The sequence below is a fragment of the Lissotriton helveticus genome, chromosome 8 (genome assembly GCF_964261635.1).
Source record: "Lissotriton helveticus chromosome 8, aLisHel1.1, whole genome shotgun sequence".
Classification (NCBI taxonomy): domain Eukaryota; kingdom Metazoa; phylum Chordata; class Amphibia; order Caudata; family Salamandridae; genus Lissotriton; species Lissotriton helveticus.
The window spans coordinates 301,338,839-301,366,409 of NC_136069.1; the positions used below are offsets into that span (position 1 = coordinate 301,338,839).

Here is a 27,571-nt window from a genome sequence, read left to right on the forward strand (position 1 = left end):
CTAAGTTTGAGGAGAGATGGCTAGTAAATTTCACTATCCCCTAAGCCAGTGGGAAATATGAGGTGTTCAGGTTTTTTCCAATACAATGCCAGAGCAGTTTTAGTCGCCCCAAAGCAATTCCAGAGGATCGTCCTATTGACCTTCAACTGCTACTTTAGGCCTAATGGTTGCAATCCTAATAGCAAGGTGGGAAAGGCGTGAGGGATCAGATATCTCAATATGGTCATGAGTGCCTGAGCTATCTCCGTTTAGAATGGTTAGATACATAAACAACCTCATCAGATATGTTTAATACCTCTATTGGTATTGCATCCCTCCCAGCATCTGGGGTCTTCTTGTGGGTACATGTGGTGATGTTTGGTGAGATATATAAATAACAGGCTAGTAGCCTCCTTGCCCCAGAATACTATGGACATTTTGTGGAGGTCATTCCAAATCTTAAAACACAAAGTCCCCATGAGGGTTACATCTGCTGTGTAGGACCATCTGCGCCTCTGGTGGTTATCGTCCTAAGATGATGCTTCTAAAAGAAGTCGGGAAATGATGCCCTTGGACCGTGTAACCTCTTGAACAAATGTCTCAAAAGCAGTTAGGCTCCATAGTTGGCTTGTTCCGTATCTGCATGTAGCAGAGTCTCTTCTTTTCACCCAAATGGAATTTGACCTTGTATTTTTTAAATGACTTGATTGTTCCATTCTTAAATAAGTCTGGAATGATTAGAAAGGCTCCCCCTTAACTTTAACGGGCCATGATGGTAAAGGCAGTGTAAAGATCGGTTGAAGTGAATTTGCGTATGTGGGGATGGTAGGTAGGTAAGCAGAATCCGAGGGAGGTGAGGTGGGTGTACTGAGATATGTGTTAGGCTGGCTATCCCTTTTCAGTTTATATGAGAGCCCAGAGGAAGGGGCCCACTATAACTCTATCTATTTGCAGCCAGAGTTTTTCAGACACCCTATTACTCTATTCTGGTAAGCCTCTAAGGTGGGAACCTATGCAATATGTTTTCAAATCAAAAAAGGCTATTCCTCCTTTTTTGTTTGGTTAATAAAGAGTTTTTGGGACACTCTTGCCTGACTGCCATTCCAGCTGTATTGGGGCAGGGCACTTCCAAACTCAGCAAAGAAGACCTCTGGTACGGAAATGGGTAGAGCATAGAAGAGGTATAATATCTTGGGGAGGATGGTCAGTTTAACAGAGTTTATCCTGCCAATCTACAAGATCAGGGATCCTTGCAATCTATTTAGCTCTCCCTTTTGGTTGTTTGAATTAGGGGTAAGTTAGCCTTATAGAGACCTCCAATGCCTAGAGCAATTGTCATCTCTAAATACCAGAGCGATTTGGTGGCCCAACACAACTATTTGGAGTTTTAAAGGGACACCTCTTCTGCTCATGAAATTGTAAGATTGAGTATCTCAGATTTGGTCATATTGACTTTAAAGCCAGAAATCGTTCAGTAGGTAGTCAGAAGATTTTACAAGCGTGAGAGGGTCTCTTTGGGGTTTGTGAGTCCCATTATAATATCATCTGCAAATAGCCTTATTTTATAGGTGTCTTGTCCACAATTGGAGGCCCTGGCGGTCTTTGCCTTTATGAATCATTTAGCTAATCAATCAATTAAACAGTACTTGTGGAGCACAGCTTATCACTCGTGAGCTTATTTAGGTGCCGGGTTACTGGGCTCAGACGAAGAGCCAGGCCTTGATTCTCTTCCTGAAGTCCATCAGCGAGGGTGATATTCGAAGATGGAGAGGTAGGGCATTCCAGGACTTGGCAACAAGGTGGGAGAAGGAGTGGCCTCTGCTGTAGCTATGGCAGATGTGCGATGTCCATACCAGAACGAGAGATGCAGACTAAAGGTTTCTGGATGGTTGTTGGAAGTTCACGTGGTGGTATATGTATGCTGGTCCTTGTTCATCGAAGGCCATGTAGGCTTGTGTCAGTAGTTTGCATTGGTGCCTTTCCTGGACGGGGAGCCAGTAGAGGTTCCTTAAGTGTTGGTTGATGTGGGTCTGTTTGAACAGGCTGAGGATCAATCTTGTTGCTGAATTATGTATCATCTACATGTCCTGCTCAGGCTTTCTTTCACAGTTTAACGTAAGGTACTAGTGTTTACGATTGTTAGGTTGGGGCTTCTTATTACTTTTTGGAACGTAAAGAGAACTTTCAGACATACCACTTGTTGTACAAATAAATGTATCCATGTTTTGCACATATTAATGTTTAGCAGACGTTCCAATTTTTTTTTGTGTATTGATTTTGGTAAGCTTGATGTTTTTTTTATTTACATAGGAAGTTCTGTGATTGTTGCACCCAGGGCTACTGCTTACTTGTTTTTGCCTACCACTGGCTTCAAGAAGTATTGCTTTGCCCTTGTCAGGGACCCAAGTGCAGGCAAGCATTTTTTTTGTTCAGGATTACCGTAGTGAATACTGGAGAGAGTCTTGATCTAGTGCTTGCAAAGCCTTGATCATCCCTTCTACTTACTAAAGTCAGTCTTTAAACTTTACAATAGCTTTAATAGTCTATCTACATTTTGAGACTGGTTGAAATGTGAAAGACTATAGTGCATAAGATAACACCAAGTTTGAGCCTTTATTATGTTTGCACAACACATTCAAAATTACTGAACAGTCTACACATTTGTGTTTTCAGAGTGTGCATTGAAATTGATCCAGATCGTCTTAATTTCCATCAGGATTTTGAAGTTGCGAAGTATGCTGCGTTTGAAAAAGTAAGTGCTAATTGTGCGCATCTCTAAGTATTTAAAATAATATCTAAAGGTTCTATTACCATTTTGCTTCAGCTCTGCAGAGGGACAGTCACTCAGAGTTGCATTCAGCCCTGCAGTACAGAAAAGGGCTTACAACTCTTGCATTTTAGACCCTTTACATATAAGTATTTCATAAGATGTGTGTCTGGAACAAATGCTTTGTTTTCGTTATTCCCATGAACTGTCTTCGTGTATGGGAGAAACTTGATCAAATATTTTGAAAGCAAAACAGGAAATTCACCATGTCTATTAGTTGTCTTTGTGTTATTAGTTCCTCATGTTTATTGAGTTTCCTGTTGTGCCTGCATAACATTGTAAATTGGTCCTAGTCAGGTCTCTGTAACTGTTTTTCACCTAGGTTATATGTGGCTTTTCGCACTGTAAACTCAACAAATTTATGTACGAGGGTCACTAATTATTCTCCTTAGTGCAGTAAAAGGAAACTTACAATCAAGTCCCCCATTTTCTAGAAAAGGTTGCATGTTTATTATGTGATGGGTGTAAAAAACAGTTTGGATTGGCCTTCGATCCTGCTGTTACTCAGAAATTCCTCACTCTTGAAAACCAACTTATGGTTTGAAATAACGGGGCAGTGTCCCTCTTCGTTTAACATGATCAAGAATGTGAGCATCTTGCTCAGTGCTGACCATACCCTCATTCCACAGATCACCACATTTGCTAATTCTTAACTTCAATAGTGGAAAACTTACATTGCTTTGACAGTTTTTACTAAGTAATTATTTGCTGTCAATGTGTTTATTTTATTCAATGTAGACTAAAAAGTTACTTAACAAGGCCCTCCTCTGCAGTCATCAGGTCTACAAGAACGTGGTCAGATATCTTACTTCATCTGAGCAAAATGGCCCTCAATACTATTCACTGCCTTTTCCTCCAGAAAGAAATCTAATTTATGTTAGTTTGTATTACTCATTGAGCCTTTAACACACCGGGTCCATCTTTTCTCAGAAGGAATTTCTTCACTTACTCTTTTTCACATTCCCTAAAATCTCTTTCAAATCTTAAGTTAGGAAATTGATGGTGATTTATTTCATATCCAGTACAAAAGGGGGTAGTGATGGACGGAGCATCTGAACCAATCAAGCACTCGCACCCAGTCAAAAGATCTGGGTTTGATCCATCACCGTTCTTTAGCCCACTCTGCCACCCCAGTTCAGACATGGCTATATGCAAATCAGTCTGACCCTGTGCCTCATGGGAACAGTCCAGCCCGAACTGCCAAGCCATGCCTTCCCTGGACCGGAAACAAGCTTCCGAGGACCGGTTTCTGGCATTCCAACCGTCTTCAGCCCGGCTTGCTTGAATCCAGTGGCAAAGTGAGCAAGGGACTCACGTCTGAGCATACCCTGCCACACTTATGGCGGCCAAAGCGGTACAAAAGGGGGTGGTGATGGACGGAGCATCTGAACCAATCAAACACTCACACCCAGTCAAAAGATCTGGGTTTGATCCATCACCGTTCTTTAGCCCACTCTGCCACCCCAGTTCAGACATGGCTATATGCAAATCAGTCTGACCCTGTGCCTGATGGGAACAGTCCTGCCCGAACTGCCAAGCCATGCCTTCCCTGGACTGGAAACAAGCTTCCGAGGACCGGTTTCTGGCATTACAGCCGTCTTCAGCCACTTGCCACTGAATTCAAGCAAGCCGGGCTGAAGACGGCTGGAATGCCTGAAACCGGTCCTCGGAAGCTTGTTTCCAGTCCAGGGAAGGCATGGCTTGGCAGTTCAGGCTGGACTGTTCCCATGAGGCACAGGGTCAGACTGATTTGCATATGGCCATGTCTGAACTGGGGTGGCAGAGTGGGCTAAAGAACGGTGATGGATTAAACCCAGATCTGTTGACTGGGTGTGAGTGTTTGATTGGTTCAGATGCTCCGTCCATCACCACCCCCTTTTGTACCACTTTATTTCATATCCAATCAGCCAAAGTTTAGAAAAACATGCCTTCATTCTTGAGAGCAACATAAAGCTGCCTAAAGTTTAGAAAAGCTCTAAGGACCTGGCTTTTCATTCTGTAAGTTAATCGGCATTTATTTTATTCATTGAGGTTTTTATGTAGATCTAGGCCCTAGAGCATTAGAGTGCTTTTCTCATGAGATTGTACAGGTATAAAATGTTCTGTCAAATAGTCGGAAATACAGAACTGTTGGAACGATTGGAGGGTAGCACAGACAGTAGCAAATTCAAGAATCATAACTTGTTCCATCACTAGTGCTGCTGTATCAGCTGTTAAGTAGGATCTTTAGGAGCAGGAACTCTTAGACCATAGCAGGCAGCGAGGAGTCTACTGATATAGTTAATAATCCTTATATTTATTATGTTTTAAATGAGTAATGGCTCTAATCAATACACAACAACCAAAGTCCCCGCTCCTGCATTAAGTGGAATTGGGAGAACTAATATAGTGATGGAATCCATAATGCATTCATCAGGCTCCTGCACGTAAGTCATGTATGATCTGGGTAGGAGATTTGAGAAGTGCTTGCTGTGGAGAAAATCTTTAAGTTGATTTTTTAAATCTAGTAGGGAAGTTAAGATCCCATCAGTCATCTTGTTTTGTTGTTATAGAACCATGAGCCGCTTACGGGTATAAACAGTACACTGTAAGTAAACCAAGCATACGTAACACATATTATTCTACATCAGAATGTTGACATATAATTTAGGGAATACCTTTGGATCTACCAAATTAACATTTCAAATGTAAATTCAAAAGAATGTTCGGTCACATCCGTTGTAAACTAAGAATTTTTTATACAGTCAAATATCTCAGTGAGTTCAAAACTCACTGCTGACATTTGCGTGTAATGTTCATGGCTCTAATCCTGGTTAACAGAACAGGGTCCTCAGAAACCGGTACCTTCCAAAAAGTGGCATTTCCCAGTCACTTCCAGTCACTTTTTTCTCCTTGCCATAGACTCCTATGTAAATGGTCCTGATGCAAGAGATACAGGATACTGAAGATGCTGAAGGATGATGTGGACGTGAAGTGGTTGACAGGGGGGTCTTCTTGCGACTTCTACTCAGGCTTGGTGAGGCAATCCTGGCCACAGCGGTCAACCTCCCGCGAAGTTCTCTCAGTCTTGGCAGACGTCCAGTCACCACTGGCATACCAGTTGTCCTGTACTGTGCTCACATTGGAATCTTCCTTGGGCAGGAAATCGGCTACTTGCCAGCCTAGCTGCACTCCAACAACTCTTCCGGGTTCAGCTACTTGGAGACGACTTTGAGCGTCGGGTCCTGGTCCCTGGTGTTGAACAGCAGTGAGTAGCGCCGCTTTAAATATTTTGGCTACCATCTTGCCCCAGCATGCTTCTCCAGTTGTTGTGGCCCTGTTCTGTAAACAGAAGGTCAGCCAACTGACCCCTGGAGTCTCCCGCTTCAAGCTGAGCTCCAAAGATGACTTTCCTTTGAGCAGTACACAGCAGGCAAAGTCCCTTCGCTTTGCTAGCCACCAAGTTCAGCAGGTGCAGTGCACGTAGTTGCAGCCTCTCTTGGCTGGGTCTTTGGTGCAGCAGGGGCAGTCCTTCTTTGATCCAGTCCAACAAGATCTGGGCGCCAGGCATGCACTATTAATGTCAAGAAAAAACACTCATTGTGGATGCGGGCATTAGTCAATGGGCTTCTAAGGTCCTACCTTCCTTATGACCACTTCTTGCGGAGTTTGGCATCTGGCTATCACATAATTCTCTATTCTGCTCACTGTCAAGATGGCAGAACCACTCTCTTGGCATGTAAAGCTCTCCAGGAGGTGTGGCTACCAAGAGCGCTACATGTTCCTGAAAAAATGGTTTGGCAATTGGTTTCCCTTCCCCTTCCCAAATGTCAGCCTGTCTGACTAAACAATTAAGCAGCTTCTATCCCAAGTGTTCACCATTTGCCCTTCAAAGGTGGCTTCACCTTTGAAGCTTTCCTTTTGGTCCAACACTTGTGTGGCCTCCTGCTAGGGAGAGGTAACACCTCTCCCACACGCAGGCTTCTATTGTGTTCTTTCCTGGGAGCAAGACTCACCAGGAGGGCTGAAAGCTGACTTAGGGACAAACCTGTGTGCAATTGTGGATGGGCCCAGGGGATTTAGGGCAGTAAAGTGTCAGCTTTGCGCACTGCAATACGTTATATTAATTCTGACTTGGGCATCAGCCGGGCTTAATGTAATGAGCTCTTTGATACCTTAAAGTATCAGCTTTAGTAGTCCCAATCAGAAGTTAGTAGGCTAATCTATCACCGTGTAACTCTGCACTTGCCAATGGGCAACTAGTCTTTTTCCAAAGTAGAAACAACAATTGCAGGTTTTTACTGTTGGAACATGTAAAAATAAACATTCCACTGAAATATATAGCACCCTGCCTCAGGGCTCGTTGTGCCTGCCTTAGGGGTGACCTACATATATGAAAATGGGAAGATTAGGCTTTGTCATTGCTTTAAATGGCAAAGTAGTGTTTGCAGTTTAAAACTGTCCTTCCGGTTGTATGAAGGAAAAACACAGGTAAAAACATAACTCTGGACTTCTTAGCTGAAATGTCAGTCGAAGGACTCTGGGCCTTTGTCACAGCTCTTGTTAGCACATGTGTGCAAAAAGTTAAATCTGCTTGGAAATTCAGCGCAGCCGAAAGTGTGAACAGGGGATGAGAAATGAGCTTTTCCCAATGAGTGTCCTGGAAGTAAACGATGTAAAAAATACGACAACCCACTTCATGGGTATTCACAAGCATTTGCATTGATCCCCCCCCAACACCAATTGCACTTCCAAACATGTTTCTTAATAAAGTAGTGTTGTAATAGTCCTGGACCATGGTTGTTGGACACTGGCATAGACAATGGAAAGCAACAAGAATCATAGATATCTTTGGTGCGCTTGGAACTTCTAAGAATAGCTAACAAGCATTGGAAAATCCAGTAGATCTGGCGCCATCCGCCAGCCTTTTGACAATTCTTGGTTTGTTTTGTTATGGCTTTTGCAATCCTTTGTTGTTTGGGAAGCTGCTGTGCGATTGTCAATCTTAAAACAAACACTGACCGAATGCAAAAATGTTTTTGGGTCTCAAAAAAAGCACTCGTTCCCATAAATCTCCCTGGCGGTGAAGGGAATGACTTTATGTGTGGATGTGCTCCTTGTGAAAGGGCAGCATGTGGTAGCTCCTAGTGAAGTCAGCCAGTGGCTGAAGCAGGTAACGCTTTATCCCCTTGATGCATGCTCAAGTGATTTGGAGAAAGTTAGTGAATGTTGCAATCAGAGACAAGAAGATGAAGTGTGGCTGAAAATCCTTATAAGTAATTACGTCAAATGCATAATTTTAGTAAAATCAAATGGTCCTGGCTAACACAGACCTAAACAAGCCAATTGTTATGCCATTTGCTGGCTGCCAGCCTCTTGCCTTAGAGAAAGAAAGAAAGAAGGAAGGAAGGAAGGAACAAAGGTAGCAATAATGAAGCAAAGAAGGGGTGAAAAAAGTAGAGGAAGAGAGAAGGAAAGGAAAAATGAAAAAGTACAAAAAGAACGAAGAAAGAATGAAAAAAGAAATCAGTAAAGGAGTGAAAGGAAGGAAAGAAAGAAGGAATGTAAAAAGAAAAAAGGAAGATGGGTGAAAGAATAAAAGAAAGAAAGCAAGAAAGAGGGAAAGATAATAGGCAAAAGGAAAGTGTTACAAGTGCTGCAAATTAAACACCACAATGGCTTCCAGGGCAAAGTGTATTAAAGAGTCATTGGTAAATTTGATTCTGTTCTGAAGAATTGTTAGTTTCTGAATTTACATTTAAAATATTAAATATTTTGTTAACTTAATACAGAACAGTTTCAAATGAACTGCAATCTGTTATGTTGTGAAATAATACCCTTTGGAGTGTCCTGTGTTTTTCTGAGAGTACGATAAACAAAGGACTTGTCCTGAAGGAATTTACAACAGCATTGACAGGAGTCAGGAACTGATAAAGCATGGAGTGTGGCCTGTACTTAGATCTGGTATAAGGCGTCCTTCTGCCAAATCAGACTCTAGACAGAAGGCAACATCAAAATAATAAATTAAAAACAAAAACAATGGCACAGATGGGAACTAACTGCGTGTGTGCTCCTTGTGAAATAGCAAAATACAGTCACTCAAAATTAAGTTATCCAGTGGCTGAAGTGGGCTGACCCCTGCCCTATGCTGTATCCTGTAGTGGGCGAAAGCAAAATGTGAATTACACCCCAGCGAACCAATGGATGAAGAAAGCTGGCTCAAGGCCCCTTTAAATTAGTAAATTGTATATATATATATATATATATATATATATATATATATATATATCCAAAACAAAAAGGTTGCCCTTGAGGAAACGCCGACACAGTTGGTAAGTATCTCCATCGTTTATTTCAGGCAGCAGGCACAGCGTAACATCTCTCACATAAAGAATGCCAAATGCATTTCGGGCTCCCGCCCTTGTTCACTGGCTGTTCACAAAAACATCAGCAGCTGTGTGGACTAAATGTCATTACGACCCGCCCCAGTGGGACTTCTTGCCTCAATGCTTGTTGGGTGTAGTAGTCCGTAAGAGAACCACTGTTGGTGCTGTTAGATATTGGTGCAAAGTTCAAAACTGTATTCCCCAAGTGGGTTCTATGGGGGAGATGCACCACAGTACCTGCGAGTGTCCAGTCCCAAAATATCGGATTCACCAACTCCTCATGGCACCCGATTGGGGCGGGTCGTAATGACATTTAGTCCACACAGCTGCTGATGTTTTTGTGAACAGCCAGTGAACAAGGGCGAGAGCCCGAAATGCATTTGGCATTCTTTATGTGAGAGAGATGTTACGCTGTGCCTGCTGCCTGAAATAAACGATGGAGATACTTACCAACTGTGTCGGCGTTTCCTCAAGGGCAACCTTTTTGTTTTGGATACAAGTGCGGCGTGCCTCGTCGCGGAAACGCTCCGCCGCCTGAACAGCGGTCCTTTGGCACTTGAAAAATCGGGTGCCATGAGGAGTTGGTGAATCCGATATTTTGGGACTGGACACTCGCAGGTACTGTGGTGCATCTCCCCCATAGAACCCACTTGGGGAATACAGTTTTGAACTTTGCACCAATATCTAACAGCACCAACAGTGGTTCTCTTACGGACTACTACACCCAACAAGCATTGAGGCAAAAAGTCCCACTGGGGCGGGTCGTAATGACATTTAGTCCACACAGCTGCTGATGTTTTTGTGAACAGCCAGTGAACAAGGGCGGGAGCCCGAAATGCATTTGGCATTCTTTATGTGAGAGAGATGTTACGCTGTGCCTGCTGCCTGAAATAAACAATGGAGATACTTACCAACTGTGTCGGCGTTTCCTCAAGGGCAACCTTTTTGTTTTGGATATATATATATATATATGTGTGTTTATCTCTCTATATATATATATATATATATATATATATCATTTTTTATTCAAAAGGTCTTTGTGTACGCCAGAACTAAAAATACCGCAAGGATCTCCACTGTATAGGCTTACGTTTATGCATGATCATGTCGAACTTTTTAAGTGAATCAAGCCCTACATCAGGTTAATCAAAATATCTGCAAGCTTTGTAAGTTTACTGTACTGTGAGTTTTCTTAATGTAATTTCTCATACCGATATGTTCTTAAATTAGTTATTTTATTTGCAGGCCCTGTCAAATGTGCCCAACGAAGTTGCAGTTATTGAGCTGCAGTGTTTAACAGGACAGTTTGATTTACCTTTTCAAATTGCTGTTCATTTGGGAGTATCAAATGGAGTACAGGTAATTATCTGGTTTCGTATTTTTTATTTGTATCGTGTAAAGTGCCATGGATGCCTCTTAATGCGAACTCTATGTTAAATATGTACCTTCACGAACAACCACATAGTCAGCGCACAATAGGTATTTCACCACCTCAGAAATGTCACAGTGTAGTTTATTTGAGAGGCTACTTTAATTTATGCTACTATCCTAGTATACTATATTAATAGGTATGAGTAAAAATGATTTCTGTTAAAAAAAAGTGGGCTATCTACCTTTACATTGTATGCCAGCATGTCAAAATGCATGATAATATTGCAAACTAGAGCTTAAAAAGTGCATAAGTATTCAGCATCCTTTTTTTGTCAGTCAGTCAAAAATCATTATTTGGCTATATTCCAAGCCATAAAAGAATGCATCATACAATAAATTCTGATTAAAACCGTCATAAAATTGATACCATTTAAAAAGACTCTTAAAATTAACATCACAAATCTAAATAGGACAATGTTTAAGTTAAAAATGATGACAGAGGACAATCTTTATACACAATAAGCATCCTTTAGTAAAACGTATATTTCAGAATCGGAGTAATTAAATGTATCAGAATTTTATTTCATTGTGCTACCTTCAGTACTATGCTGCTTGAGAGCAAAAGTGACCAATCCGAGATGAGTGACTGGAAAAAGTAGACTGAAAAAAGGATGTGTCAAAAATATAGTCTACTGAAAAAATAGAATGAAAAAAGATCGTGGTTGCAAAAATGTTTTAAAATATTGTTCCTTATAGGACAAAGGTAAGTGTACTAGGAACATGGGTGAGGGGTTTTGGGATTCAGGGAAGTGCAGTGTGAAGGGAAATTAAGGGGTTGATATGGTTCAGTGATTAGTATTGTTAAGGTATAGTCAGGAGCTATTTGGACTCTTGGAAGGGTAGTAGTAGGGTTTTTGTAGGGAATGGTAGCATTGGAACATAGTTCTGGTTTCTAAGTGTTCAGGGATGGGAAGCATTAAGTGGACATTGTGATTATTAGACACCAATTAGATAAATTAAAGAATGCTTGTACTAAAATGATGTCTTGGTGAAAATATGCATTTGTAGCATTTTTTAGAATGTGGTCATATTTCACTAAGCGGGTCAGCAAAGGCGTGCCATACAAAGAGAGCATGCGCCGAAGCACCATACTTGCTAGCTATTCTTTGGCATAATGGGGGCTGGAGACTTTATGTTGCTAGACCAGAGTCGTCTTCCTGATATATGGCAGTGGGTTTGAATCTATAAATAGGCCCTATTAAGGCTCTCTGCATTTGGAGGTGACCTTTAAGGCTGTATCTTCTTGGTAGGTAGCCACTGGAGAGTGGCTAGAACAGGATAGGTATTATGCAAATATTTAAGTTTCAGGATGATTAGTGCAGCTATCTTTTGTGGTGCCTGGAGTTTGATTCGTTACTAAATATGAATTTAATAGTTAATTTGCAGTTGGAACGTTTATTGTTAACTTGATTGAAAGCATCACTAATCTGCTATGTGCCTCTTACGTGAGACACACGCCGAGCCCAACCAACATAAATGTCTATATTATGGACTCTGGGAGATCAGGGATGTGGGCCTTTATAAAATTTATACTTGTGCAGGGACGGAACTTTTCAGAAATCTTTGTGCCATATAAAAAGTAATCACTTGTCCTTTATGGTGCTTTACAGTGAGGTTACAAATGGCAGCAGTGTTCTTATTATATCAGAGCTCTTCTCTGATAATAGCTTCTCTTAATATACCAGAGCAGTAAATGGCTTACACCAACTCTTGTTAAGCTATCTTTTGCTTAGATGTAGGTATCCATTAAACAACTTTTAATAAATGATGCCACTGAGAAATGGTATCCAAAGTTTCACAGCAGTTTAGTAAAATGTTTTTTTAAGTAAAAATATTTTTGGGGGACTTCTTGTTTTGAAAGCAAACAATCCTCAACCATGCTGTCCAGTTTCTGCATGTATTCGCATATAATGAGGGAGCTTTCCAGGAGCATAATACTTTGTTCAGTTTTGCAAATTTGCACACTTTCCTATACTGGAACCACTATCAGTAATGCATGATGAACTCACAGTTCATTGCATTTCTTTAGAGCGCCCGCTCTAATAGTAAAAGCTTTGGATTAAAGAATCACATGTACAAGTTTTAACAGCTTATACATCTCGATTCAAATCTTGTCCTAGCTGCAGACAATCATCTTCCACAGATCCATACTGGCAGCCAAAGTGTTTGTGCTGAAGGAAGCTTGAGCTACTTGTTCAATGGACAAACCAGATTGTGGATGACTTTCCTCAGATGTGTCTCTGGCAAATGACAAGGTGTACAGATCATAGTTTTAACATTCTTAAGGTGAATGTAAAGGAAATTAAACTGACCGAAGAGACTCTCCTATTGCTAAGTTCTTTCTTTAGCCAAGTTTGTATTCTCGAAGGTTTTGGGTCTGGGATACTCTTTGTGTCTTGATGTGATATGCCGGAATTGTGTGAAATAACAAGACTCTAGGTGATCCTTGAGGACTCATTTAGCATTGTGTTAGAATTTTAAATTCGTCACAGTGGTGAACATAATTCCACATCACTCAAGAAATATTCTCCAAACAAGTATTTTTATCATAGAATTAATCTAGGCACATATTAAATATCTTTACAACATTGCATTAGAAAAAGATCCATCCGTCAAATCATGTATGGTAACTCAATGTCTACTGCCTCATCGTTTCTAACATAGGCAGTAGTGTCTGACACTTTTTACACAAAAGTATATGGTCAATGTTAACAATTTAGCCATATATTCACATTAGTTGTCAGTATATATGTAAATCAAACACATTCACTGGTAACCGTGTACAGTAAAAAAGTGTTGTTGCGTCAATGTTTCGGTCTCACAAACTGTAAATCCTCGAGACCATCCTCAGGACATGTGTTGCACCATGAATCTAACATAAAATAGCATTTAAAGAGTTAGAAAACATATATACAAACATTTCTTGAGTACAAAAATGTGTATCATCTGCCCCCACCAACGAAGGTGAGCAAAAGTGTGCAAATCACCACCACTGTTCAACTACACCTCTGATTCAGTTCATCACCATCGGTGTAACACCCCTACAACTAAAATCCATATAAGCCTCTAGTGCAACACACTCACTATTTACTTGTATAGGTGACATGCCCAAAGAACACAAATATGTAAACCTAGTTACTCACAGGGACGAAAGGTAATTAGGACCTCAACCGGCATGTCCTAAAAAGTAACACAATCAGCCTTAAACAACACGGTATTTGACAAAAAACTTCTTTAGTCACCACATATATTGGTCCTTATATCTTCCTTCCGCCTCTTTTTTATAGCAGGTCTACAAACAAAGTATATATATATGTCCATAAATCACCAAAGTCTCAGCTATCTTAAGTATATCAAACCGCGATATCACAATGTGGACGTTTCACTACATACAAACAATACTCACACATGAAGACCTTTAATCTGCCAATATTTTATCTGCAGAGAAAACAAAAACAAGCAAAACGCTTGTATTAACCTACTGGTTAGTCATTGGTAAGACCCAATTGTGTGAAGGCTTTCTCAGATTTGCAACAGGAATTTTGGGTGCACAAAAGCCATGTTTATACATTGCTTCAATTGTTGCATACCCTCCAGTCATCCATTGTTGGTACTGATGCAATACATGTTCACAACATTAGATATTCGACTTATGACTGGTACATTGAGTGATCAAACGATTTAAGAGGTCATTGGTTCTTAAGTCTCCAGACACTGTGCTACGGCCCAGAGCAGTTAAGGAAACAGATTTGGATAATTTGACGCTATAGTGAAGTTGTCTTCTGATGTCACCTTGAGGGCTGTCTACATTTATATACATTAGGCTTTTATCACTTGATTACTTGCATAGAGTGTACTATACTCAAAAGAGTAAAGCATATGCATCAGGACTCTTCTCCATTATGCTTAAAATTCCATGCCCTGGAAAGTGATTTTTGCACACAGATAATACCTCTGTCCTTGCTCAGGGGGAGTTGGGCCAGTGTTACAAACACATTACGTGAGATATTAGGCTGATGCATTATATTGGCACCCCTCCCCCTCAACGTTCTTTCTGCTTCATATAGTTCACAGTTTAGAGGCTAATAGATATAGTGAGGATTTTATTAATCTGGACACTGTTCTGGCTATGAGGCACCTAGCTCTGGAATGGAGAGAATTAAAGGCTTCATCATCCATATATTGAATTGACTACATGCACAAATGTTGAGATGTATTTCTAGTTAGCATGGGCCTGCCTGAAAAAACATGAGAAGATCTAGAGTCCTTGGCACACCTATTTTGTTTGGCTTATCTTCCTTATCTTAATGTGCTACAGTATAATAACGCATGGGCACCTGAGTGACTGTGGGAGGGTAGAGCCCATGTGGCTGGATGCTTTTTGTGGAAAAATGCAGTAGACCATTTGTATCCGATTCAGACAATATGTGTAACAATATGTTGGTTTGGCATTCTCAATAAATCCCAGGTTTAGAACTTCCTTCACAGGAACAACAGGTTAAGGAAAGTTAAGGAACAGTGTCTCATGACTAGAATAGCTAGCATTGGTGCTGAACCAATGTTTATAAACTCTCACTTGCACTGTTCGAGTGGCAGGTAAGTATGTTTTGTTTAGCAGGTGTATATCTTTAAGGTAGTTGGTTAAGCTCAATGTTTTTCTTGGTAAAACCAAAAGTGTTGCCCTTTCCCCATTCAAATCACACCCATATCTGAATGGCGATAGGGTATATTGGTGTTCTAACCTTCTGGCATACGGTTACATGGCAGAAGGCCGTGTCAAGGTGTTGAAACGGGTGACAAAACTGATCCCCATGATGCACGGGGTTTGTTGACATGCTGAACGTTATCACTTTCATTTTTAGTATTAATTATTTTTATTGAAAGATCATAGTACATGTATAAAAAGCATGAATCAACATAGCCCCCATTGCTCATCGTATGGCGAGGTTCGGAGCTCAAAAGAAATGGACAATTCCATTCCAGGCTGCAGAAAGAGGCTAGTTGCCAGGCGTGCTGTATGTGCAAACAATCAACAGTAAGTAGAAAAAGGAACATAAGCAAACAAGACCCCCAAACTTCCACTCTAACCCTCCCCTTCCCACCCTCTTCCCGTGTTCCAAGTCTACCACTCAACTTGTCCAAGAGCACACCCCCCTTAGCCCATTCACTTTCATTTTTAAAGTGTTGCTTCAAAGTCTTTGTATTGTAGTGCTTCATAGACTATTTTGCCTTCTACCTCACTCTCTGAGAGAGTCCGCTGCTGCTCTCTCTGCCAGGTTGGTCGTCATTTTGGAATGTTTTTTCTCCTAAGGTACACCAAAAGCATTCAAAAAGGCCATCCACGTGTGCGCATGTATGTTGATGCACCGGTGGCCATCTTAGTATTTCTGTTGGTTATATTTGAATATTCATTTATGATTCCAAGATGCCGACTGCCATTTTTGAACAGCAAATTAATAATAAACAATGCATGCTGCCAATGCAAACAAACGTTGGCTAAGCCAAAATCTCTGTGCCTGGCAATTAAAGCCAAGATCAAATGGCTTTGCCAACCCAGAGTCCCTTGAACCCAACCGTCCAAATATGCAAATAGTTTTGTACCTTAATATCTCAAAAACTACTTAACAGATTTTCACCAAATCATAATAGATTTGTACCTTAATATCTCAAAAACTACTTACACGATTTTCACCAAATAGCAAAATGCATGCTTTCTTGACCAGGCTCTACCTTCCTGCCAAATTTAGTGTAATTCCGGTCAGTTTTTGCTATGGCGCTGTTCAAAATAGTCCATAGAAAATGCATGGGGATTTTATGTTTTGGGAGCTCCTCTTATATCCCAAAAACTACTTAACAAATTTACACCAAATCACATAGAGCGCGCTTTCTTTATCGAGGTCCACCTTCCTGCCAAATTTGGTGTAATTCCATTTAGCACTTTTTGCTGTGGTTCTGTTCAAAATCGACTATGGGAAATGCATGGGGATTGGAATGTTTTGGACCCCCTCTTATGTCTTGGTCCCCCACTCGACGGATCACCCCAAAACATTATACGATGGATAGATGAACTTTTATTTTAGAAAGTTTTGTGAAGATTCGTTAAACAACCCCAACGTTGTTAGCAAACCAAAAAAACTCTCTTGTTATGGACACGCAGACCTAACTATAACTACTCACTGTGACCGCCAGTGGGTAATAAATATATTTATTTTCATAAATTCATGCACACCCCACCACTGCTGCCATGTCCCCCCTTCTCCCCTGCCCCCTGCAGTGGAGACGGGAAGGAATCCCCTTAAGAATTATAGGGAGGAGATACGGTAGATGTTGCCAAAGGGAGAAGAGAGACCTGCCCCTTTTAGTGTGACCTGAGCCGTGAAGTGACCTTGTACCCCTTCACCACATTTATGTTGTGTTATATTAGTGGGAGAGGTGTGGCGCCGCGGCCAGGGCGACTGACGCTGGAATCTGGGGATCAGGGTTCGATCCCCGGCTCCGGCGGCAGGTTAGCCCAGCACCATGTGACTCTGGGCAATAGCTTGCTTAATCTTCCCGACGGCCCCCAGCGCCTAGAGACCCTTACGGGTGATTGTGCGCTTTACAAATGTGGATTATTATTATTATTATAAAGGATTATAAAGCACACTAATACTTATACAGGTCTCCTGGCGCTGAGAGTAGGCCAAGAGAATGTAAGTATTACAAAAATGTATTATGAGTAGAACCAACTTTTTAGTGCCTTTCGGAACCATAATGAAAAAAACAGAATTGTTGAGGCGTGGAGTAATTGTTATAAATAGATGCCTCATCCTTGCTAATCTGGTGGTCATGTCATTTCTCATGTAGAAGCATTTGATTGCTTATATTGATAGTTGTTTATTATCTTATTATCACTGCTTGTAGTTTCTGATGGCTGAGCCCATAAGATCAGCACACCTACCTCAGCTGCTTACGATTGTTATATATCTAATCTGAGGAGCAGCTCTCCAGTTAAAGGACTCATTATAAAATCTATATAGTATTTCATTTTCAGATTCATCCTCATTTAAGTAGTTTCTCATTCATTTTGTTTGATAGATACTTCACTTAAAAAGGAAAGGTTAGGAAAGTGGAAGGTAAAAACTCAGAAAGATGTTTTTGACTGTTGGAATATTATAGCTGGCCCTTTCAGAATAGAACCCCATCTTTCTTTGAGCAGAACAGTTGTTGGCTCTGCCAATTTGCAAGGTGCAAATATTCTAGTACACCTGGGATTTAGGTAGCATATTTTTCAACGTGGTGCAGTTTGTGTCAAATGCCATTGCGGCCTATGTTTTTCCAATGAATGCGCAATCTTAGCTGCCTCCTCTGCGACTCTGAGTGTGACTAGGATGAAGAAGCTCAATTGAGTCAATAGTTGGTAGGGCTGAGTGTGCCTGAAGCCGCTTGTGACTGAGTCCATGAATGTTATCAAGAAATAAGATCTTCAAAGAGTCATACGCCACTAGAATCATTTCACCAAGTATGTTTATACGTGTAATAACTCCTCTTTGACCTCTTGATCTAGTTAATGCTAACTAACTGCCACTGCTCTGTGTGTGATAAACATAGTAAATAAAATGTTGAGCATACATCATTGAATGACACATGTTTTTAATTTACAGAGCAAACTGAATTACAGTCAGTTTGAAACTTCAGAAGAAGCGTGCGAAAAATATCATCACTGTGTTAAGGACTTAAAGAAGAAAGGTTACAAATTAAGGAAAGGAGTTCCACAAAATGCAGTCCACTTGACTTCTGAAAAGCTTCAAGAGGTTACCATTATTTTTAATTTGAACATTTGTATTGAAGTGTTTTACGTTTTGAATCCAACACAGAGGAAAGAAAGAAACAAATATATACAGACTCCCATTCTGTGAGAACTTAATGTCCATTTTCTCATCATTACGCCTATCGGATTATTGACTTGCATTTATGAATCTAATATATATATATATTTTTTTTTATGCTTAAATACATTGAAATGCAATCAAAAATTTGTTTAATCACCTTTATCTACCTTGTTAGATTTACATCTTGGATTCTTAATGCTGTGGCAAACCTGTAGAATTGCAAATCAACACGTTCTTAGTCCACACTGCTCACCTACCAAGTATCCATCTGTATAGACGATACAAAACCAGTGGCATAGAAGTGTGATGTCATGCCCCAGCACCCGTGACTCATAGCACTATCTCTCTATTCACCCCCCATCGCTGTGCCATGCACATCAATCCTGTCTTAATAAATATCACGCGATTCCCAAAATGTCTTTGGGAAGCACTCTAGGTGGTAGAAAGGTAAAATACCTTTCTGTGCAATTGTTAAAAACCACCAGCTCTCTGAGCCACTCTTCTGCCGTCTGTTTTGTGCGTCGACCCCAGTTCATAGTTAATCTGTGTTTGGCTATCAAAAAACGCAAATGCAATTAATTGTCTCACACCTGCGGAATGATCCCTTTATGAACCCCAGAAGCGCTGTCAGTGGTTGAGGTTCTGTTCTGTCATGTTAGTTACAATTTCTATAACTGTTTACAAAAATCTGCATATGTTTGGGCATTCTCATGCCATACTTAGGAACCCTGTATAGTCATCCACACATCGTGGGCAAATATGTGGTTGGGTCACATTTATTTTATGCTGTCTAGCGCAATCAGTCAATCAATCAGGATTTACAAAGCACTGCTGATCTTCTGGCAGGGTATCCAGGCACTAGCCGGTCTAGGAGGCTTAATCGATCAGCCAGTTCTTGATGACCCTACTGAATTCTGGAAGAGAGGTGATGGTCTGGAGTGAAATATGTCCTGTGTAGAAACCTAAAATGAAGCAAAATAATTTATTACAATAGTTCATAGATAGAGCTTAGTTTGAATGAGGCTATAGTTCCACTGTTTGTCCTTCAAAACTGTTCTTCAATAAGTCTCCCAGCCCTGCGTGCATGCAGTTCTCCCCCTCCCCCTATGGCTGTTAGATTGTGTATAATCTTGCCACCCATCTAGCGGAGTACAGTAAACAAATGAGTTTGGTATTGCTGCACACACTCTACGGTCTCTCTGGGGAATCGTGCAATGTTATCTTTCACAGTGTGCATTAGACAGGTCTAAGGTCGTGAGATCACCTCGACTCTGGAACTGTCTGCTCCTGCTTGAGGAACTACTCTCTCACCTATAAATGCCCTATTTCAGTTATTCCGCCTTATCCAGAATTCACTGCATAGTCCATTCCATCATAAGGAGTAGTAGTGGATTCTGTGAAATATGTATTGGTGGTGGGTATTATTAGGTCCCTCTCAACTTCTAATTCAGCACTCTGCAGGCCCAGCTACTTGTGGATACTGCATGTACCTGTTTCGGTGTTCTTAACAAACCCCTTGAAAGCACAGATGAGAGGAGGATCTCCTCTGCTAGTTCTCCCTCAGAAATCAAGTGGCAAATATGCGCACTTTGGGTGAAACCAGTGCATTGCATGGTGGCACTGTGCTACCAGGTGGTATATTTCAAGGTCTGGGACCCCAAAGCCCATACACTCGAAATGGAGCATCATCGTTTCCCAACCTATCCGAGATGGCATATTTGCCCCTACCAGCAAAATTAGTAAAGTCTTAAGGGTGAAGAAGAAGTTTTTAGTCAGTAGAATGTTCATAAAAAGGTATTAAAATTTTGTCGGAACAATCATTTTAATGAAGGCTACTCTACCAGCTAGTGAAAGGGGAAGTGTTATTCAGAAGTTTATCTGATGTGTATGTTTAGCAATAGCTGTCTATAATTAAGTCTAATCACCAACTTCACTTCCCTATGGAGCATCACTCGTAAGTATCTTTGAGTGTTCCACCCTGTGTATTAGAAACTCCACATCGCTTTTCTGCATGGAGCTCATGATTGCTTATAAATCAGTTTTTCTCCAAATTAATTGTGAGCCTGGAGAATAGGCAAATTGTATTACCTCCCTGATAACGGGTATAGGTTCGTTTTGCGGTCCCAAATAATTAGTAATCTGTCATCCACATATATGGACAACAGGAAGCGGTTCCTAAAAAAGATGAGCCCTCTGTGCATATGATTCTCATGGTGGTGATGAGCTAGAGGATCCTTCACTAGTATAAATGGTAGTGGTGACAGGGGTCATCCCTGCTTTGATCCTCTACCTATATGGATAACCTCCAATGTAAGGCCATTGACGTATATCCAAGATGTGGGCTTGGCGTATAGTAGCGCAATGAGATTTGAAGATAGACCCACACGTTTGAGAGCCTCTATTTGAAAATGCCATTCAAGTGAATCCAGATTCAATTAGTGTAGCACCACAAATACTGTGTGGAAATGTATGTACATTGATCTGTGCATGATAGCACCTGTGAGACTATGCTCTCAAGCAAAAGTGATATTCAGGATGCAATAACCTGGGCCAGTATTTTGTTATCACAGTTCAGTCGGGCTAGAGAACAGTATGACGCACATTTAGTGGGGTCCCTTTCGGGCTTGGGCAGCTATATTGACGGTGGTGGGATGCCACCCTTCAAAGCTTCGGCAAATACCTTGAGTAAATGTAGTTCTAGAACTTGCTGATATGCGTTGTAAACCTCAACAGTCAAGCTGGATGACCCTGGTGCTCTTACCCCACTAGTGTATCTATTGCAGCAATCATCTCCTCCAAGAAAATTGGGTTGCTCAGAAACTGTCTGCGATACTCTTCAAGCCACAGCAGTGTATCTTCATCTAAATCGCTCTTAAAAGAGTCATAAGATTCTAATGTTCGGAGAGTGTACAGGTGTGCATAGTATTAGGTGAATTCACCTAATGTAGTTTCGCTATCAGTTAAGGGCTCTCCACTGTTGTAGTCTATTAGTCTATCAAGATAGAGGAACCAGGAACTTTTGGTGAGGTCCTGCACAGTGCTTCTAGTAGATACATAAATGAAAAGGATATGCAGTTCCTGAGGAGAGTGAGCAGGTCTCTTGTGAATTGCCCTCACACACCCGAAGGATATCATGCTTCATCATCGGGCTGTTCTCCTTGTCGGGCCCGTGTTGCAATGCCGGAGATCTTTTAAGAGACAGCTGTTTGGTGCGTGAAGGTGAGTGTTCAAGTAAGTGGAGTAAGTGTGAGTTTGTGGATTAGAATAGGTTTAGTACTGCCCTATATGGGACAAATTGTATTCTATGTGTGCACTAACCTAGCTAAAATACGTGGGCCCCATTTGGAATTAATGATCATATATCCTGTATGTGGTCGAAATGTTTCTTGCCTTCTGCACCTAACAGGTCAATCAGCAATTCTTCAGGACCTGTAGCTAAGGGAGTAAGTACTCCTAAACTCTAACACTACCGCAAGGCTGGTGTAGAATACCGTATTTGTTACCAGTGCTGCTTGCGATGTTCCAGGATTGGCGTCCTGGAAAGGTGAGACCTGAGGAGAAATATGAACTAGTGAAATCCAGAACTAAATCCAGAGAACGGTAATATCCATCAATGGAGAAGTGATTTACATGCAAGGGCTAGTTGTTGCCCCCAGGGGTGAAATTGGTGGATACCCTGTGGGTGGGTAGGATAAAAACAATTTTGACTCTGTATACATCACATTATAGACCATCATGATGAATGCAATATTGTGGCAGTGCTAGCATTTTAGATGGAATCAATCTATCAAAAGGACAAGGTTTAAAAAGTTCAAAGTGCACACGTTGTACTACTATGCACTCAGGTTGTAGCGTGATGCTCGTTTTTCACCCCCTTTGTTGTTATGCGTTGTGAGACTATCGTAAAGTGAATCATGGTTAACATATCATGCCACCGGTGGCTGCTTCATACACATCAACTTACCCCTGATAGTAGGGTCAACAACCAGGCGGGATAGCCGAGAGAGCACCTCGTTGCGCCACTCTGCAAAATAAATGACAAGGGACCGACAGATGGCAGGTTAAAGTCTTACTGGTCTCTCGTTTCAGACAGTCTCAAAGGTGCGTGTGGCCATTAGAAAATACTCACATATGGGTGGCGCCAACTAGCGACGTTCCTACCCCAGCTTTGGCTCCCGTAGCTCTGCTCTCAAGCGACCAGGTTTTTGTGAATTTCGTCATTGCGCTCAGATCAAAAGCCTAGACTGTAGTGTCGGCGGCCATATTGGTGGTATTATAATAATATCTGCCTTCAAGTGCTGCTGAATTTAAAAGATTTATTAAACCACTGCGTCCACTATGCTAAGATTTCTACTGTGATTTGTCATAGCGTAATTTTTAGAGGGGCTACGTCCAATCTGCAGGATAAATTATAGTAGTTAGTCATTGAATTGTAGATGAGTGCTTTATATGTGTGTGTGTGTTACTCATCTGCTACTGTCAAAAGGTGCGATATGACGTTGTGCATGGCCAGTATCGGTTGACAGTTTTATAGTGATTAAGTACGGCACACAAAAGTAGTGTGAGTCATCACTTCTATACCAGACAGATTTAAAATACTTTACTGTTGAACAGAGTATGCTCCTGGGGTGATCGGGCAGACAAAAGTATATGTTATAAGTAACATACTACATGGTATAGTGCCTGTCTTAGTGTGTGCTGATTGCATCGAGGTAAGCACATTAGAAGCGCTACAGGTGATGCCCACTAGCAGCTCGTGAAAACACCTAGTAACACGATTATACTCCAGCGAGAAGCGATGGATGAGCCAGGGGCTGCTTTTAGGTGGTGGAATACAGTGCTGGACCCGCCCCTAACACAGTAGAACTGGTAGACCAGTTGTGCGTTTATGGGGAAGCTTACTGCTAATTGTAATCTTGAAATAATATATTTCAAATATTTACAACAACTTTATCACACACCCCTGAATTATATAAAATTGACCTCTGGGCAGACGCGAGGAGCACAAGATACAGAGAGATTTTTGCCACTTGGCATGGTCCTGTACACTCATATATCGGTTCTTGATTCAGGTAACACAGATGGTGCCTGAAATGGTGGCAGAGCACATAGATTGTACCCCACAGCTCTGTCTTCTAGGTATAGCCAACGCTATAAAAACCAGGAAATAGAAAACTAGTAAACATTACCACACTACTAGCCAAGAGACAGGTGGCTATGCTCTGGGGAAAGAAGGCGACTCCCAAGGTGGAGCAATGGCTGCAGGATATTGCGCATTGTAGAGCTCTATTGAACATATATGCAGAAGAATTACCAACAACTTCACGGCCCAAAGATGTGTGGGCCCTACCACCACTTATTTGCTAGCAATGCAAGCTGAGAGCTCATCGCCTGGGCAGGACTATACAGACACTGAAATATGAATATGGTGGCGCTGTTGAAGACAAGTGAGGCGGGAGTGGTGGGTGTGGGGGGGAGAAGACGCTCTTTGCTGACCTCAAATATAAACTGTACTGCTATAACCCTGCAGCATTATGTAAGTTGAATATGTAATGTTAATAAAAGCATGAATAAAATAAAAAATTATAGATTTGCTTGCATCCACATATGCCTTGATGGCACTTTTCCACGGCAAAATTACTTATGTCAAGACCAGTGGTAAGTCTTTTTTCCAGGTGCCACTGGGAGGGAGCACCCATGTATTTTAAGGGACATGAAAGAGAGAGAAGGCTATCTCCTACAGATAAAAAAAAAACGTTCCCATGCAGAAACAAAAAAACATTTACATATGCAAATAATGGCATATTTCTGCACATGAAATCTTTCACTTTGTTGAAATTCTTTGTTGTTATGGATGAGCGTACTCCTCGAAACTGCAGTTGTTGTACTTTTCCATGAGTACTCCTAGAATTCTTTAAGATTTCCAAACCAATTAGAACCTTTTTGCAAATGTAAGATTAAACCTACTTAAGCAACTTTGAATTTTCTTCTTGATCCTTTAATAGTGGGTCTGTTGCTTGCTATGAGGGACAGGCTACTTAAGGGGAGGGATGACAATACAAATGGGGTACTGTGGCTAACTTTGGAAACAAAGTAAAAAAGGCAACGTTTTTTTAAATCGAATGTTTTCTTTTTAACAGATGCTTCTTCAAGATGCTATAAATGCAACTACTGTGTCCCCGGAGATCAGTACTTTTGTGGAAATGATCTGGACTGAAGCGCTTGGTCACCTGGATCATATACTTCTCCATCCAGTGAACAGTATCAGTCTCAATGATGTGAGTTGTCATTCTCTGTACTGAGCTCCAAATTGATAATGGCAATTGCAGGACAATGTGTAATATCCATGGTTCATGATTAATTTGATTGGTATTTTGATATCAAAGGTGAGCAAAGCAGAAGGCATCCTATTACAAGTGAGAAACGGTTTGGATAAAGAAGACCCCATAGACACTCTGATACCATTGATGTCAGAGTTTTATCGAATTATCCGCCATAAAAACGAAAAAGACCTTGACATCAGCAAGAAGCTTTTATCCACCAAAGAAACCCTCTGTCAGGTAAAACGTGTTTGATTGAATGCTTTATTACAGTGTTTTCTTTTTTTAACAATAATTTATATTTTTATGAACTTTGCTGTATTTTACATTAAAGAACATTGAACAAGTTTACGTGTCAAACAAGCAGGCCTGTGGCGGATTGTGTATAATGTGGATACGTACACTGTGGTATATTTAGATCACAATAAACTGCTAATCTAGTGATATCTACATAAGGTTTGACTAGCAAACAGGAGCTTAAAAAAGGATGCAGATTTATCTTAAAGGCAGGATACAAGCAAATGCACGATAACATATTGGACGTGGACCACTGTATAGGGGCATGTTTAGAATATTTTAACAAGTTTCCTGTGAACATCGTACGTGGCTTATGCTTACCGTTCCAACCACTAAGCATATTGACCCAAGTATTGGAATGAACCTCACTTCTGGAATACCCCAAGCTTACTAATTTTCAGAGAGAATGGTGCAAGAAGACGAGTCAAAAATTATACTTTCTTTGTATTCATATATTTATTGAAAAGGCTTTCTCTGCATATGGACTGAAACTCTTGAACTACCTCTTTTTTCATCACAGAATTGGTCCTTGTCTAGCACTCTTCAGTCATGTCCCCAAAACACACATCTTCACAATCTTCAAAGCCTTCCTAGAAAGTTTCCCTTCCATCTCACCCCAATATAAAGCTTTGTTTTGAAAGGCGTCCGTATTTATGTGTACTTACTATTGTTACTATACTTAATCAATGTACCTGTGTGTTACAAAATCACATGTTGACTCTGTATTGTGTTGCTTTGCTTTGCTTCATTGCCCTTTGGGACTAGGTTTGCTTTTTATAAATGCCCCAATACAATAAAATGACATAATGAAGAGTATGATATAAAAAAGAAAAAGAGGTTGTCTGTAGTAAGTTCAGTTCAAATAACTTTATTCGATTCTTTAGAATCATAAAAGTGTGCATATATACATCATAAAAAACAATTAAAAGCATTTACAAAGTTTGCACAAGTTCCCTTCCATAAATCTTGATATTCCAGCAAAAAAATTAATCAACTTTAAATTAGTCATACCCTTCCCCAACACAATTTACACAATTGACTAGTTCTTAGTGGTGCCTACAATAAGTATACAATTTAAATTCCTTTCACAGTTCATTGCGTTTTCTGATTGAAAGTGCGATTCTAATAAAACTAAGCACTGCACTTGAAATTGCAGCCGTAGATAATGACCTCAGGTAGTCAAAGCCCTCCTGATAGGAACAGGGCCGAATAGCTTTCAGTATAGGCTTAATAAAGCGTGCTCTAGGGTCTGTATAAAATGAACAAAACAGCATAAAGTGCATTGTACTCTGTTTGGCCAGATTGTTACAGGGACATGGGTCTAGTCTCTCACACCAGCCAGCCTGTTTAGGATAGGCCACTAAAAATGGCAATGTGCCCAACCGAAATCTAGTCAACAAAAAAGGCGATTGTACATGCAAAGTAAAAGACAGGTAAAATTGCTGGTGGCTTAACGCCCCACCATCTAACATTCCCCGGTTTTGGTTAGACATACTTAATTCAATACGATATGCATTTTTTATAATCATTTGCATGTTAGAATGGATGGTGTCTGGGTTATTGTAGTTTTCATCTAGGCCAATTTTATAAAAGGTATCCTTAACATAACGTAGCCAAGGGAGTGACATTGCGTTATCAAAATTCATACAATCTTTAAGGATACTCCTAGAGAATGTCAAATCTTCTGAGGACCAGATTTTCCCCCATAAAATAAGTGGTGCGATATGTATCCTGTCTTTCACATATTGCAGGCCCACCTCAGAATGACAAAATGATGTTGAAGAGCTACTAGGGATTATTAATAATCTTTTTAAAAATGTATTCTCTAAACCCTGAATCTGGTAACCCTTATGGTAACCCCATACTCTGGCCCCATAGGTAGCCACCGATAAACATTTTGAATTGTATAGAGTTATCATTTCTGCTACCGGCTTGTGTCCTAATTTAGAAGCAAAACAAAACAGCCCCTCTGTTATTCTACTGTCTGTAGTCACGTTGCAAAACATTTTAAAATTACAATTTATTTAAAGTCACACATCTTCCCTTCAACCCAAAGCTGTAAAGAAAAAAGGATTTCAAAATGATATTATTCAGGTTTTGTTAAATTGAATGGAAAGAAATGTCCCATTTTGATTTACTGAGGGTGCTTATGAACAACAGTAATTTTTTAAAGCATCTGTTACATTTGTATTTACCATTTTTAATACTGCCAAATACCAAAGCCTTGTAGTGTTTTTTTTGATAAACACATTTTTATTGATTTCACAGAAAGCACCAGCCAATCATCACAACACCACAATAACATAGAGATATATGCAATGTTCTGAGTAGCCCATTCAACAAGGGCGGACAAATTTGAGATACATGTCAACATTCCCGGCGAGACTAAACCAACCCTCCCAACCACTTCCCCAGACCCTTCGGTATTTCTTGGGACAGCCACGTGACTCATACATGATATTCTCCTGCGTGGTGCACCAG

The 27,571-nt window shown here is 40.7% G+C and overlaps 1 protein-coding gene across 4 annotated transcripts in view; it reads left to right on the forward strand.

The window, feature by feature from the left end:
- PARP4 (poly(ADP-ribose) polymerase family member 4) overlaps positions 1-27,571 on the forward strand; it is a 2,216,130-nt gene that overhangs the window by 216,481 nt on the left and 1,972,078 nt on the right. For 3 of the 4 annotated variants that reach the window (XM_078657066.1, XM_078657067.1, XM_078657068.1), the window contains exons 6-10: positions 2,653-2,731; positions 10,417-10,530; positions 18,246-18,395; positions 24,614-24,751; positions 24,860-25,033. In XM_078657066.1, the coding sequence (XP_078513192.1) occupies positions 2,653-2,731; positions 10,417-10,530; positions 18,246-18,395; positions 24,614-24,751; positions 24,860-25,033 (655 nt within the window). Of the gene's footprint in view, positions 1-2,650; positions 2,732-10,416; positions 10,531-18,245; positions 18,396-24,613; positions 24,752-24,859; positions 25,034-27,571 lie in introns of all 4 variants that reach the window. The other variant, XM_078657069.1, reaches the window with a different exon arrangement.